General features: G+C 40.5%; 1 protein-coding gene across 2 annotated transcripts in view; it reads right to left on the reverse strand.

Annotated features, from left to right (window-relative positions):
* SMARCC1 (SWI/SNF related, matrix associated, actin dependent regulator of chromatin subfamily c member 1) overlaps nt 1-15,890 on the reverse strand; it is a 195,208-nt gene that overhangs the window by 120,291 nt on the left and 59,027 nt on the right. For both annotated transcript variants that reach the window (XM_008971765.7, XM_034956331.3), the window contains 3 exons: nt 13,547-13,616; nt 7,300-7,375; nt 3,528-3,653 (listed from right to left, as the gene is read on the reverse strand). In XM_008971765.7, coding sequence (XP_008970013.2) covers nt 3,528-3,653; nt 7,300-7,375; nt 13,547-13,616 — 272 coding nt within the window. The remainder of the gene's footprint in view (nt 1-3,527; nt 3,654-7,299; nt 7,376-13,546; nt 13,617-15,890) is intronic.

Raw genomic sequence — 15,890 nt, forward strand, 5'->3', positions numbered from 1 at the left:
ACTAAAAATACAAAAATTTAGCTGGGTATGGTAGAGCATGCCTGTACTCCCAGCTACTCAGAAGGCTGAGACATGAGAACTGCTTGAACCCGGTAGGCAAAGGTTGCACTGAATCATGATCATGTCACTGCACTCCACCCTAGGTGACAGAGTAAGACTCCATCTCAAAGAAGGAAAAAAAAAAAAAGTCAACCTTTATAAGTAAAAACTATCCCAGCTTGCAGATGATACAATTTTATGCATAAAAAAAGCTTCCAGACCTAATGAACAAGTTCAGTAAAGTTGCAAGACATTAAGATCAACAAACAAAAGTAAGCCTGCATACAGTAACTACCAATTTAATAAAATAGACTATCATAAAGAAAAAAACACCTAAATTATCAGTACTAGATTAAGTAAAAGCATCAGAGGCATAAGTAAATAATCTAAAATTAAAACATCAATTAGGCTGGTCACGGTGGCTCACACCTGTAATCCCAGCACTTTGGGAGGCCGAGGCGGGGGGAATGCTTGAGCCCAGAAGTTCAAGACCAGCCTGGGAAACATAGTAAGACCTTGTCTCTACAAAAACAAACAAAAAAAAGTTAGCTGGATGTAGAGGTGTGCGTCTGTGGCCCGAATTACTCAGAATACTGAGCCGGGAGGATAGCTTGTGCTCAGAAGGTCAAGGTGACAGTGTGCTATGATCGCAACACCGCACTTCAGCCTAGGCGATAGAATGAGATTCTGTCTCATGCTAAAATGAAAAAATCCATGAATTAAACATTAATTTTCTCTGTTGCCATCCTATTCCTTACAACTGTATTTCCATTCAGAAGCTCCATAGCATCAAACTGAGAAGCTTAAACACCTTATGAGTATGTAATAGCAGTTTGAAAAAAATCTAAAGGATATACACCTTTGAATGATACAGTAAATCTGAAGTTGAATTTTTTTCTTTTTTTTTTTTTTTTTTTTTTGAGACAGGGTCTCACTCTGACACCCAGGCTGGAGTGCAGTGGCGCGATCTCAGCTCACTGCAACCTCCACTACCCAAATTCGAGTGATTACGGATCACTGCAGCCTTAACCTCCTGGGCTCAATTGATCCCCCTCACCTCAGCCTCCCATGTAGCTGGGACTACAGTTGCGCACCACCATGCCCAGCTAATTTTTGTATTTTTTGCAGAGACAGCGTATTGCCATGTTGCCCAGGCTAGTCTTGGACTCCTGGGCTCAAGCACTCCACCTACCCTGGCCTCCCAAAGTACTGGAATTACAGGCTTGAGCCACCATGCTCAACCCTTAATTTTTTAACAAATATCCATTTCTATATAACCTCCTAAAAATAAATGAATAAACAAACAAAATAAATCTGAACAGAAATGGGTATGAACTGGCCAGTTAAATAACGTAATGTAGAAATTGGAATATTCCTAATGACAAAAAAGCCTTGGATTAAAATATATTCAGGGAAAGCAAATATGTAAGTATATCTTCTGGAAAGGTTAAAATAAGAGAATATGAAGAGTCCTCAGCACCATAAGACAGTGGTGGAAAAAAAAAATTTTGAATAGTCCAATTCCAAAACAAACAACAACCAACTGCAAGTAAAAAGGTATGACAAAGACTCAACTGTAAAACATTTCTTTCCTTTTTTTTCTCTAAATTTTTTATCAGTTGAAGAGACGAGGTCTTGCTACATTGCCCAGGCTGGTCTCAAACTTCTGGGCTCAAACTATCCTCCCACCTCGGCCTCCGAAATTGCTGGGATTACAGGTGTGAGCCACTGGGCCCAGTCATTTAATATTTTTGTTTCCTAATATTTTTCCTAAAAATTGGCAAGGCATGGTGGCTCATACCTGTAATCCCAGCATTTTGGGAAGCCAAGGCCGGTGGATCAACTGAGGTCAGAAGTTCAAGACCAGCCTGGCCAACATAGTGAAATCCCATCTCTACTGAAAATAAAAAAATTAGCCAGGTGTGGTGGCACATGCCTGTAATCCCAGGTACTTGGGAAGCTGAGGCAGGAGAATTACTTGAACCCAGGAGGCAGACATTGCATTCAGCCAAGATCATTCCACTGCACTCCAGCCTGGGCAATAGAACGAGACCCCTTGTCAAGGGAAAAAAAAAATTAATGTGAAAAACAGTAAGGTTTTCATAGTAAAGTCACAGCACTGAAATAGGTATGAAAGTACTGTACTCTGCATGTCAGTGGTTCAAAGAATATCCATCTCTAAGATTTTTCAATAAAGTAAAACAGGCCAGGCGCGGTGGCTCATGCCTGTAATCCCAGCACTTTGAGAGGCCGAGGCAGTCAGATCACCTGAGGTTAAGAGTTCAAGACCAGCCTGGCCAACATGGTGAAATCCCGTTTCTACTAAAAATACAAAAATTAGCCAGATGTGGTGGCACGTGCCTGTAGTCCCAACTATTTGGGAGGCTGAGGCAGGAGGATAGCTTGAACCCAGCAGGTGGAGGTTGCAGTGAGCCAGGATCACGCCACTGCACTCCAGCCTGGGCAACAGAGTGAGAATCTGTCTCAAAAAATAAATAAATAAATAAATAAATAATAAAAGTAAAACAACACCCCAGGAAAAGGAACCAGAAGTCTCTGAAAGCTATCACAAACCCAATACTAACACACCTTCTTCTCAGTGTCAAGTCGTCTTCTAGTGACACCTACCATACAAGTTGTGCCTTCCACAAGTTGTGCCTTACAAGGAATCATGGGTAAATATCTAAGCAACTGAACGTCTTAAAAGATTAAATGATATAAAATGTCAAGTCCTCCACCCTCAGAAAAGTGGATTGAACTATAACTGTTAAGATGTTTAAGGCCTATATTTTATACTAACTACCATCTGTGGATTAACAGTTATTTAAGAATATTAAACAGGTCGGGTGTGGTGGCTCATGCCTGTAATCCCAGCACTTTGAGAGGCCAAGGCAGGCTGATCACCTGAGGTCAGGAGTTCGAGACCAACCTAGCCAACATGGAGAAACCCTGTCTCTACTAAAAATGCAAAAATTAGCCAGGTATGGTGGCAAGCGCCTATAATCCCAGCTACTCGGGAGGCTTGAGGCAGGAGAATCGCTTCAACCCAAGAGGCAGAGGTTGCAGTGAGCCGAGATTGTGCCACTGTACTCCAGCCTGGGCTACAGAGCAAGACTCTGTCTCAAAAAATATATATACATACTAAACAAAATGAGTTTTGCATAGGAAAACCAACAGCTACATTAAATTCTGCTGTGATATTACACTTCAGATCTAGTGGGCAAAATCAGCTATACCACTACCCTTCTGCATGGGCCACTTTAAATCTTAATAACCTTTTAAGATTTTCATACCACTTTTTGGGAGGTTATTGCTTCTGAGATGGCTGTTACAGCCACTTTGGAATTTTCACCTGATGGCACATCAGCCATCAGGCAGATGTGAAAGTTCCTAAGTGGTTTGTATATGACAGCTTACTGATGAAGATTTAGTAACATTTAGGCCAAGAAGACAGACTTAATGATGAGAAACCGTGCCAAAGAAAATACCTCTTCATTCTTGGTTGAAATCCGCTGACGAAAACTCACAGGCTTCCTATTTTCATCCACCTCATAATCCTCCTCATTCATCCATTCATTGAAAATATCAGTGTCCAAAATCCATTTCACATGAACCTAAAACCATATCAAAGCATCAATATCTACATAAATAACAAAATCACTCAAGGTTTTACAGTATTGAGAAGGAAACAAGCTGATTTATTTTCAAAGCCTCAAATGCATAAAACATTAATTATGTAATACTACTACTGATATGTGAGTTGTAATTTAATCATCTCAATTTTTTTCCATATTAAAGAGAACAAGAAAGCATCAATAATTTATACTAGACCCAGATTTTAATATTCCATATTAAAGAGAACAAGAAAGCATCAATAATTTATACTAGACCCAGATTTTGATAGCAAAGTCCCTCAAATTTGTTTTGCTTAATCATTTCATCCTTATGTTCATGAAAATCACTGATAAAAACATTCAACAGCACAGAGCCAAAATCAGTCATTGCTTTAGGCACGAAGGATGTCTTTGGGTTTATCAACAACCCTCTAAGTGTTGATGACAGAGCACATTCGCAGAGGCCGATCACCTGCCCCATCATGTACACATGGTGCTCTAGGTAGGGATGGAAAAGTGACAGTCAGATGGTGGGTTCTTCCTAGTCCTTTATATAGCCACCTCCCTTGTTTAATTTCATGCTTCTGAGTAAGAATAAAATGAAAGGTTGTGTGGACGTTGTACAAATGTAGATGTATATATACATATAGATAGATACTTAAACCACAGGCCTAACCCATATAACATTCCATATTATCCAACAGTATTTCTCAATGGGGGCACAACTGGAATTTGACACTAGAAAATTCTTCCTTGTACAGAAAAACTCAAGTCATGGTGGAGGTTTGAGTTGGAGTAGTGTTGGTTGAAATGAACATGTTCAGTCAAGAACAGATTATAATTATGAAGCCTTTCTAGAACACTGTAAAAACAAGATACACTGTGGCAATGACTAGAAAACAATATGAACTTCCTAGTAATTTGCCAATCTAAACTCCCTGTTTTCAAAGAGCTACTAAACTGGTTATTTGGGATATGCCTTTGAAGTACCTTGAGTTAAGAATGATACCCATCTGACTACACGCCTCCTCTCCCTTGAAAACTGTAGTTACACAGTAATATACACAAACACCAAATTAACAGCCTGTCCAAGACAAATAAAGCCTCCAATAATGTAACCTGAAAAGACTCCTAAATGGACAAATTATGGGAAGAGTGTATAAACAGAGCAGTATAAATAGAGCAGAATAAATAGAGTGTATAGGCCGGCGTGGTGGCTCATGCCTGTAATCCCAGCACTTTGGGAGGCTGAGGCGGGCAGATCACCCGAGGTCGGGAGTTCAAGACCAGCCTGACCAACAAGGAGAAACCCCGTTTCTACTAAAAATACAAAAATTAGTTAGGGTGGTGGCGCATGCCTGTAATCCCAGCTACTCGGGAGGCTGAGGCAGGAGAATCACTTGAACCCAGGAGGCGGAGGTTGCGGTGAGCCAAGATCACGCCATTGCACTCCAGCCCGGGCAACAAGAATGAAGTTCCGTCTCAAAATAACTAAATAACTAAATAAATAAATAAATAGAGTATATAAATAGAGGCTTAAGCTAGTTAGAAAAAAAAATAGGACTGTGCTAAATAAAAGGGTTAATTAACTGATAGTTTAGAAAATAAATGTCAAAATAGTGTTTTCCAAAGTGTGAGAAACATGTGTATACATTGCTTCCTTTTTTTTTAAAAGAGCTGAATTTTCACACTGATAATCCTTTAACTACTGAGAAATCCTTGAAAGAAATCTCCTGAGAAAGAATGTTAGAAGAGTATGTGACAGCTAACAACTGTTTGTGTCAGGCACTATGCTGAACATCTTACGCGTATAATCTCATTTAACTCTCCTAAGCACAGTGAAATAATGCAGGTATTATACTCTCTGGCTTTCCAAATCAGAAAACTTGGGCAAACAGTTTTAGTAAGCGGACTATTTACACTCCTAATGAGAGGCAAAGCTTGGATTTGCACTAAGTTCTCCCTGAGCTCTCAAGTCCTATGCTTTATTATCTCTCTCATAAAAAATACCTTCATGTCAAAATAATACAAAAGTCCATGTGTCCTTGGGTAAAACTACTTAACTTGTGGAGCCTAGTTTCCTTCCTAATAATGTGATACCATAGTTAAGTAATCATTCCCAATTCTGATACTATAATCTACAGGGAAATAGATGTCTAAAAATCCTTCAGTAGTACTTCACAACATTACGTGGCTCATGAGTCATATGGCTTACTCCTTTACTATTAGATGATAGTATAATTTCAACATTTAATTTCCAAAAATAGTTAAAAACAGAAAAATCTGGGCCAGGCGCAGTGGCTCACGCCTGTAATCCCAACACTTTGGGAGGTCCAGGCGGGCAGATCACAAGGTCAGGAGATCGAGACCATCCTGGCTAACACAGTGAAACCCCATCTCTACTAAAAAAAGAAAAATTAGCCGGGCGTGGTGGCGGGCGCCTGTAATCCCAGCTACTCAGAAGGCTGAGGTAGAATGGCGTGAACCCGGGAGGTGGAGCTTGCCGTGAGCCGAGATCGCGCCACTGCACTCCAGCCTGGGCGACAGAGCCAGACTCCGTCTCAAAATAAATAAATAAATAAATAAATAAATAAATAAATAAATAATAAATCTGGAAGAAGGGTACCAAGTAGTGCTTTGTTTTGTACTACTCTTGCAACTTGTAAAATTAATTTTTTTGTTTTGAGACAGGGTAACTTGTTACAAAGGCTGGAGTGAAGTGGTTGCAATCACGGCTCACTGCAGCCTCAACCTCCTCAGCTCAAGCAATCCTCCTGCCTCAGCCTTCCAAGTATGTAGCTAGGACTATAGGGCACTTGACATTATGCTCAGAAATTTTTTTTTTGGTAGCTCAGGCTGGTCAAGCAATCCTCCTGCCTTAGCCTCCCAAAGTGTTGTTATTACAGGTGTGAGCCACCATGCCCCATAAACTTTATTTCCACATCAAAAGTTGATTAAAAGTCAATGTATGGACTCTTATTACATTACGGTAGAAATGATTAATAAAGTAAGTCTGTATCATTCTAAAAGTCACACAGGCATTGCTTCCAAGCTTCCCAAATGACATCATCAGTGATGTTCAACTCTACTCCTCACACTCCTCTCTCACAAACCACAATCTGACCTGCCTTTGGATTCTCCTCAAACATCAAGCACTGCAGACATTTCATCTAAGACCTAGATAATAAAGTCTTCATGGCCGTACGTATCTTGTAAATGGATGACAGGAAAGGGAAACCAACATTCTGTATCTCCTTAGAGAGACTGCTGTAGAAAACAGCTGAGAAGAGCTATTAGATTATTGTAAGAATTTTTTTGGCCAGGCACGATGGCTTACACCTGTAATCCTAGCACTTTGGGAGGCTGAGGCAGGCCGATCACCGAGGTCAGGCTGAGGCCAGCCTGACCAATCCACTAAAACTCCGTCTCTACTAAAAATACAAAAATTAGCCTAACGTGGTGGCGTGTGCCTATAGTCCCAGCTACTTGGGAGGCTAACGCACGAGAATCACTTGAACCCGGAGGCGGAGGTTGCAGTAAGCCAAGATCGCACCACTCCACTCTAGCCTGGGCGACAGAGTGAGACGCCATCTCAAAAAAAATTTTAAAAAGATTATTATAAGATTTTTTTTGTTAAATCATTTACCTTCCATGGTTTTTCTGGAATTGGTGGATCTTCAATTTCAGCATCAACATCATTACTATGGACCCAAGTATCATAGCTATAAAGGAATCAAAATGAGAAAAACAAATTAGAGTCAAAGGTAATTCATTAGAAAGACTTTTACAAATAATAAGAACATGTTTTAGAAATACTACTAAAATCCCAGCCTGGTCAACATGGTGAAACCGCGTCTCTACCAAAAAATACAAAAATTAGCCGGGCATGGTGGGATGTGATTGTAGTCCCCACTACCCAGGAAGCTGAGGTGGAAGAATCGTTTGAACCTAGGAGGCAGAGGTTGCAGTGAACTGAGATCACGCCACTGTACTTCAGTCTAGGCAACAGAGTGATACCCTATCTCGAAACAAAACAAAACAAAAAAGTAAAAGAAATACTACTAAAATCTATTAATAGAAACTTATCAGACACTTTTGTCCTTACTATTCTGCCAAGAAAGCTCCTCTGTAGAGGTCACCAGTAACGTATATATTGCTAAACCCGAAGTTCAAGACTAAGATCAAAAAATTTTAAACAGCTGCTTGCTCTTTCCTCAAAGCATTTCCCTCACTTGGCCACCAAGAAAGTACTATCACCTGATAGTCCTTATATTCACCAGCCTCTCTTCAGTTTCCATGTCAGTTTCTGGCCTTAGTCCCAAATGTCTTCAACCTCCAAAAGCTCCTGGGTTCAGTTTTTGGAAAAATCCTTCTCCCTTGCTAATTTCATTCATTCCTATAACTCCAAATATACGCTGATGACTTCAAATTTTATATCAGCACTCTCCCATGTATTCTGAACTCATAAATCCAACAGCCAACTCCACATCTCCTTGTGTAGAACGTCTAACAAGCATTCCAAACCTAACACTCAAAGCTCAACTTGCAATGCTACCCTGGCCCCAGCGATGTACTCTAGCCAATCATTTCCATTTCAGTAATGACAACTTTATCCTTCCTGCTGTTCAGGCCAAAATCCTTGGAAACAGCCTTGATTCCATTCTCAAGCACATCCTGTAATCAAACCAACTGCAAATGTGACCAGCTCTAACTTCAAAAGTATGTCTAGAATCTATCTAATTCTTACCCCTCCACTCTGCTCACTGGTTTTCCTGCTTCTGCCATTGGTCTCTTGGTCTCTCAAAGAGTAAATTTTTCACATAGCAACCATTGTGATCTTTTTGAAAACTGAGTCAGTCCACATCACTCCACTGATCCAACACTTCCAACAGCTCTCACCCTATCAGAGTGAAAGTAAAAAACCTAACGATGGCTTGCCATGGCTTCAAGATCTAATTATCTGACAGAGCCTCTGACCCCATTTCCTGCTCTTCTGTCCTTACTCATGTTATATTTGAGCCACACAGGCTTTGATAACATTATTCCAACATGCCCTACTAAGCCTGCATACACTCTACACAGATTGCTCCCTCACTGTCCAGATATCCATATAGCTTACTCTCTTATTTCTTCACATCTCTTTGCTCAAGGAGCCTCTTTATCAACAAGAACTCACTGACATAAGTCAGACCACCTACTCCAACAAAATCATAAAATAGGCACAAAATTTTAACCAAAATAAAACACTGTGAATATCACTATACTGACCAGTAAACTATGAAACCAAATGACATCTAGTATGATGACAAGTATTGGCTTCCTTTTAGTCACCATTCAGAGGTCAGTTCAAAAGAATATGGAACCTGGCCAGGCACAGTGACTCACGCCTGTAATTCCAGCACTTTGGGAGGCCAAGGCAGTGGACCACCTGAAGTATAAGGAGTTCAAGACCAGCCTGGCCAACATGGTGAAATCCCGTTTCTATTAAAAAATACAAAAATTAGTGGGGCGTTGTAGTGTGCACCTGTAATCTCAGCTACTTGGGAGGCTGAGGCAGGAGAATCGCATGAACCTGGGAGGTGGAGTTTGCAGTGAGCTTAGATCGCACCACTGCACTCCAGCCTGGGTGAGAGTGAAACTCCATCTCAAAAAAAAAAAAAAAAAAAAAAAACCAACCTTATACTCTTCCAGTCTTGATTAGAAACTGAAATGTGGGGAGAAGTGAGGGCACAGGCCATAGTTAATTTTTAAAAAGTGAATTAACAAGACTCCTTAAGACAAAACCTGAGCCAGCTGCCACATCTTACTCGATACATAAGGAAAAAGTGAGCAAACAGGCTATGGTCTTAAAATGTGTTATTTTGGAACTTATACCAACTCTATACTTATGTAGCTTGTCATCATAAATTTAAGTTTCCATTGAAGGGTTACAAAGGGCAAACCTTTTCCTATATAGTTGCTGAAATATTAAAAGGTGTTTTTGGATGCAAGGACTACTGACTTGAAGCCTTTAGACTGGGAGTGCTTTACAGAAAGAACTTATTCAAATGATGTTTTAAAAATAAGCTGGGCCTAGTGACATGTACTTGTAGTCCCAGTTAGTAAGGAGGCAGAAGAATCACATGAACCCAGGAATTTGAGGCCAGTCTGGGCAACATATTTTTTAAAAGTAAAAAATTAATCCTTAGGGGAGGGGAAGTTATTCACTTAAATTTGTCAATTATGGTTTACATGAGACTGATTACAAAGCTGACTTGATTTAGTTGTAATTAACTCGAACTACATAAAAAGATTGTATATACTCTTAAAATGTTGAATGAATCTAAAGACAAACTTCCTTCTTTTAAAAATATAATTACAAGCAAAATAAACTTAAATAGACTAATAAAAACAATGCAAAACCTGATGTTTTATGTTTACTGATAAAGAATACACATATATGCAATAGTCTTGTTCCTCCCCAATTAAAATGGAATCTGACTAACCTTAGATCTGGCTACCAATTTAAGGGAAATACAGAGAACAGAGTAATCCGTTCAAATAAACCATAGTGCTGCCATTGAAAAACTCCATACTGTGGTAAACGAAACATGACAAACCAACTGGTTTCTTAAAACCAGTAAGGTTTTAAGAAAGGGGAGGTCATGAAGACAGAGGAAGAACCTATAAAACTATAAATCAGAAAAGTACTTAAATATACCAACTAATCCCAACAGGTAGATTTTATCTAAATTCTAATTCAAACAACTATCAATCAATCAATCGTGTCATTTAATTGACAACATTGACTGGATTTTTATTTTTATTTTTTTGAGACAGGGTCTCACTCTGTTGCCCAGGCTGGAGTGCAGTGGCACGGTCTCAGCTCACTGCAGCCTCAACCTCTGGGGCTCAAGTAATCCTCCTGCCTCAGCCCCATCCCAAGTATCTGGGACTACAGGCACGTGCCATCATGACTGGCTAATTTTCGTATTTTTTGTAGAGACAAGGTTTCACCACGTTGCCCAAGGTGGTCTAGAACTCCTGGCCTCAAGTGATCCACCCACCTCAGCCTCCCAAAGTGCTGGGATTACAGGCATGAGCCATCATGCCCAGCCATGATATTTTATATTAAGGAACTGTTTGGGTTTTTTTAAGATGACAATGGTATTATTACTTTGAACAGTTTGAGGCCAGGAGGTTGAGACCAGCCTGAACAACATACAGAGCACCCCCCCTGCCCCCACCAACAAAAAATTAAAAAATAAGGCACCTATGGGTGGCACGTGCCTGTAGTGCCAGCCCCCAGGGAGGCTGAGGTTGGAGGATCACTTGAGTTGTCTTCATGCCACTGTACTGCAGCCTGGGTAACAGAGCAAGACCTTGTCTCAAAAAAAAAAAAAAAAAAGGCCAGGCACGGTGGCTCACACCTATAATCCCAGCACTTTGGGAGGCCAAGGTGGGTGGATCACCTGAGGTCAGGAGTTTGAAACCAGCCTGGCCAACATGGCAAAATCTCATCTCTACTAAAAATACAAAAATTAGCCAGGTGTGGTGGCATGCGCCTATAATCCCAGCTACTCAGGAGGCTAAGGCATGAGAATCGCTAGAACCAGGGAGGCGGGGCTGAGGTTGCGCCACTGCACTCCAGCCTGGGAGATAGAGTAAGACTCCATCTGAAAAAAATTAAAAAGAGAGAATGTATTTCTTTTTAAATACATACTAAAACACTTATGATTCAAATGGTGTTTGGGATTTGCTATAAATAATATGAGAAGACGAGAAGTAGATAGAAGTAGAGGTTAAAAAAAAGTGGGGGTAGGGGCAAGGGATAAAAGACTACAAATAAGGTGCAGTGTATACTGCTCGGGTGATGGGTGCACCAAATCACCATTAAAGAATTTACTCATGTAACCACATATCACCTGTACCCCAATAACTTATGAAAAAATAAAATAAAAAAATAAAAATAAAAAAAGTAGGTGAAAGAAGACTGACTAGACCTGTAGAAACCACAATGAAAATCTCCACTTTACACGACAAGAATGAAATAAATACTAAAACTGCTCTACTATAGGTTTAGAAAAATATAGTACAAACAATGTTATCCCTATTTCCATGTGCACTATGCAGGCATTAATATTAAATAATTATTTAATAAATTAAAAAAAAATTTTTTTTTTGAGATGGAGTCTCTGTCACCCAGGCTGGACTGCAGTGGCGCAATCTCGGCTCACGGCAAGCTCCGCCCCCGGGTTCATGCCATTCTCCTGCCTCAGCCTCCCAAGTAGCTGGGACTACAGGCACCCACCACCATGCCTGGCCAATTTTTTTGTATTTTTAGTAGAGACGGGGGTTTCACCGTGTTAGCCAGGATGGTCTCAGTCTCCTGACCTCGTGATCCGCCCGCCTTGGCCTCCCAAAGTACTGGGATTACAGGCGTGAGCCACCACGCCCGGCCCCACTATTTTCACTAATATCTAGCTCTTGTTTATAATACTCGTTATTCATACTGTAGATACTGAAACTAGTATGGGTTATAACATGTAAAGCCACAACAGTACTAGGCAAATAAATTTCTGATGAGAAGAAAAATTCAATTTTCAACATAAATTAATTTCATCCTTAGTGGTTTCGCATGAGTAGTTTTTGAAAAAAGCAAACTGATCAGGCTGGACGCGGTGGCTCACACCTGTAATCCCAGCACTTTGCGAAGCCAAGGCGGGTGGATCACCTGAGGTCAGGAGTGCAAGACCAGCCTGACCAGCATGGTGAAACCCCGTCTCTACTAAAAATACAAAAATTAGCCAGGCATGGTTGGGGGGCATCTATAATCCCAGCTACTAGGAAGGATGGAGGCAGGAGAATCACTTGAACCCGGGAGGTGGAGGTTGCAGTGAGTCGAGACTGCCACTGTAATCCAGCCTGGGCGACAAAGCGGGACTCTGTCTCAAAAAAATCTGATCAGTAATAAACACTAGAAAAAAAATTATTTATTTTTTGAAGACAGAGTGAGACTCTGTCACCAAGGATGGAGTGTAGTGCCATGATCTCGGCTCACTGCAACCTCCGCTTCCCGGGTTCAAGTGATTCTCATGCCTCAGACATCTGAGTAGCTGGGATTACAGGCATGCGCCACCATGTCTGGTTAACTTTTTATAGTTTTAGTAGAGATGGAGTTTCACCATGTTGGCCAGGCTGGTCTTGAACTCCTGACCTCATGTGATCCACCCACCTTGGCCTCTCCAAGTGCTGCGATTACAGGCATGAGCCACTGTGCCCGGCAAAATTCATTTCTTAAAAGAAACAAATACAAATTAGCAACCTAATACCACACAGACTTTTTTGGCAACTACATAAAAGATATGAGGTTTTGTTTTTGGTTTTTTTTGAGATGGAGTCTCACTCCGTTGCCCAGGCTGGAGGGAAACGGTGCAATCTCGGCTCACTGCAACCTCCACCTCCCGGGTTCAAGGGATTCTCCTGCCTTAGCTTCCTGAGTAGCTGGAATTACAGGCACCTGCCACCACGTCTGGCTAATTTTTTTTATTTTTAGTAGAGATGGGGTTTCACTATGTTGACCAGGCTGGTCTTGAGCTCCTGACCTCATGATCCACTGCCCCACCTCCCAAAGTGCTGGGATTACAGGCATGAGCCACTGTGCCCAGCCTTGATATCAGTTTTTTTTAAAGCTAAATAAAGCCATTTATGGCTTATTCATTCACCATTTAATGGTGACCTCATTAAATTTTGTACCTTAAATAAGAAAACAGTCAATAAAAGACTCCATAAGTGAGAAAAATGACTAAACACAAAGCAACAAATTGTCACTATTCAGAAAATAAAACTATAAATAAATGTGCCTTCCTTTCACAGAAATCTTTATGCCAGGTCTCACAGCATATGAACATTACCTGTCTGGGTAAAAGCCCCAATGCACTAACACTTGCTTCTCTTTTCTCATCACCGGTCTCAACCATTCTTCTGGAAGAGAAAAAGAAACAACTTTACTCAAACTGACAAAATAATAAAGAAACTATGATTTTTAGCCTTAATTTTTACTAAGATGTTTTAGTTTGCTAACGAACAACATTTTTCGAACATGCTGTTGCTGGTTTGGAAAGAAAAAGTTTTCAAATTGAGTACTATCTACCAGATTAAAGGGAAATTTCTCAGTCTTTCTGACTTTCCAAACTGTAGGTCTACTATCCATCACTCTTGACAAAACCAATTATCCACTGTGGTAAAATACTCCCATCCCATTCACCCACCAGCCTCCCCTCTCTCTTCTACCCAAATAATAATCACCATATTATTTAATGTTTCACTTCCCATGGTGAACCTCTCATCCCTCTTTCTGTGAGGCTTAGCAATTATTACACATCTTTCAAGATGTAAACCGTACTTCATCTCATTGATGAAAGTTTTACTAACTACTCTGCTTCCTCTAGATTCCCTTTTTCTGATGTCCTATAAGCTGTAAAGTGCTACATCAAAGCTTTTACCAAAAATACTATTTTTACTATTCTTTCACTGCCTCATACCTGTTAGCCCTCCCAACAAGAGTGTAAGCAATGTGATTACATATTGTAGACTTTTTTCAAAAATTTTTTCCAAAGATAAGTGCAAATTATACAATAAAGTGATTCTTAGTATTCTAATCACAGTTAAATTACCTCCACATTTCAGCACTGGTAATCATGTGCTTCTTTGGTAGTCTGAATTTAGCTTAGAAAATGTATGCCTAATAGTAAGAGAGAAGTTCTGAAGTAAGCCCCCTTAAAGCCCACAGCAAACAAACAAACAAACAAACAGATCTAAGTAAATTAGCCAAGTAAAAATTACTTTCCAGTGCAGATTTTAACAAGATATAGCCTCATTTTCACTGAATAAAGCCATGAAGCCCTCATACCTGTGCTGTTTTTGAAGCATACAATGACTCACCTATCTTAAAAGAAAGTGAAAGGGGGCCAGGTGTGGTGGTTCATGCCTGTAATCCCAGCACTTTTGGAGGCAGGGGCAGGAAGATCACTTGAGCCCAGGAGTTCAAGACCACCCTGGGCAACTAAGTGAGAGTCAGTCTCTTAAAAAATTTTAAAAATAAAAGTAAATAGCTAGGCATGGTGGTGTGCATCTATACTCCCAGCTACTCAGGAGGCTAGGGCAGGAAGATCACGAGCATTATAGTTTGAGGCTGCAATGGGCTATTAATAAGTACACTCTTGCACTTCAGGCTGGGCAAAAATGAGTCTCCATCTCAAAACAAAAGGTGAAAATGACAGAATCAGGCCCTGTTCCCTAACATGGTAACTCAACATGGCAGAGGAAAAAAGAAAAGGGGCCAGAGGATCTTTCTAAATCCCGACTACCTAAACTAACCTGTCCTGTCCTGTTAAGTGTGTCTTGGTGGTATTCTAACTAGTAAAAGCTGCCTTTCAGAATACTGAGTCCATTATCAAAGACTATGCACCTTTATGAAAAAGAAGAAAAGGTATCTTTCCTAACCACAGCTGACTTTGATACAAATTTTGATTTTTTTTTTTTTTTGAGACAGAGTTTCACTCTTGTTGCCCAGGTTAGAATGCAATGGTGCGATCTCGGCTCACCAAAACCTCTGCCTCCCGGGTGCAAGTGATTTTCCTGCCTCAGCCTCCCAAGTAGCTGGGATTACAGGCATGCGCCACACCATGCCTAATTTTTTGTATTTTTAGTGGAGACGGGGTTTCTCCATTTTGATCAGGCTCATCTCAAACTCCTGACCTCAGGTGATCTACCACCTCGGCCTCCCAAAGTGCTGGGATTACAGGCATGAGCCCCTGTGCCTGGCCAAAAAAATTTTTGATTTTTATCAAGACAATTTTTTTAATTATTTGAAATATTTCCCAATAGCAGAAACAACAAAAGGTGTGAGATGTAAGCTCGCTCTCTTCCCAGGTATTATAAATTTATACCCAAGAATGAATTTATAGAAGTATGGCTGAATGACAAAAGAGTAAGGCCAATGCCATTGAAAGATGAATTACTTATATATCCCAAAAGAAGGAAAATAACATACCATGCAGAGCCACTGCAGAGGCATCACAATAGTCAAGAGGTAGAAGACAGGAACAAGGGGAAGCCTAAGCCAAAGCTTGCAATGGGGTTTCCACAGAAAAGGTAACACAGGGCAGAGTAACAGTCTAAGGTGGGGATGACTGAATAATTGCAAGAAACACTGGGGTACAGAGGTTGTCTCTAATTGCCTGGTACCTCGCCCTG

Source organism: Pan paniscus, chromosome 2, assembly GCF_029289425.2.
Source record: "Pan paniscus chromosome 2, NHGRI_mPanPan1-v2.0_pri, whole genome shotgun sequence".
NCBI lineage: Eukaryota > Metazoa > Chordata > Mammalia > Primates > Hominidae > Pan > Pan paniscus.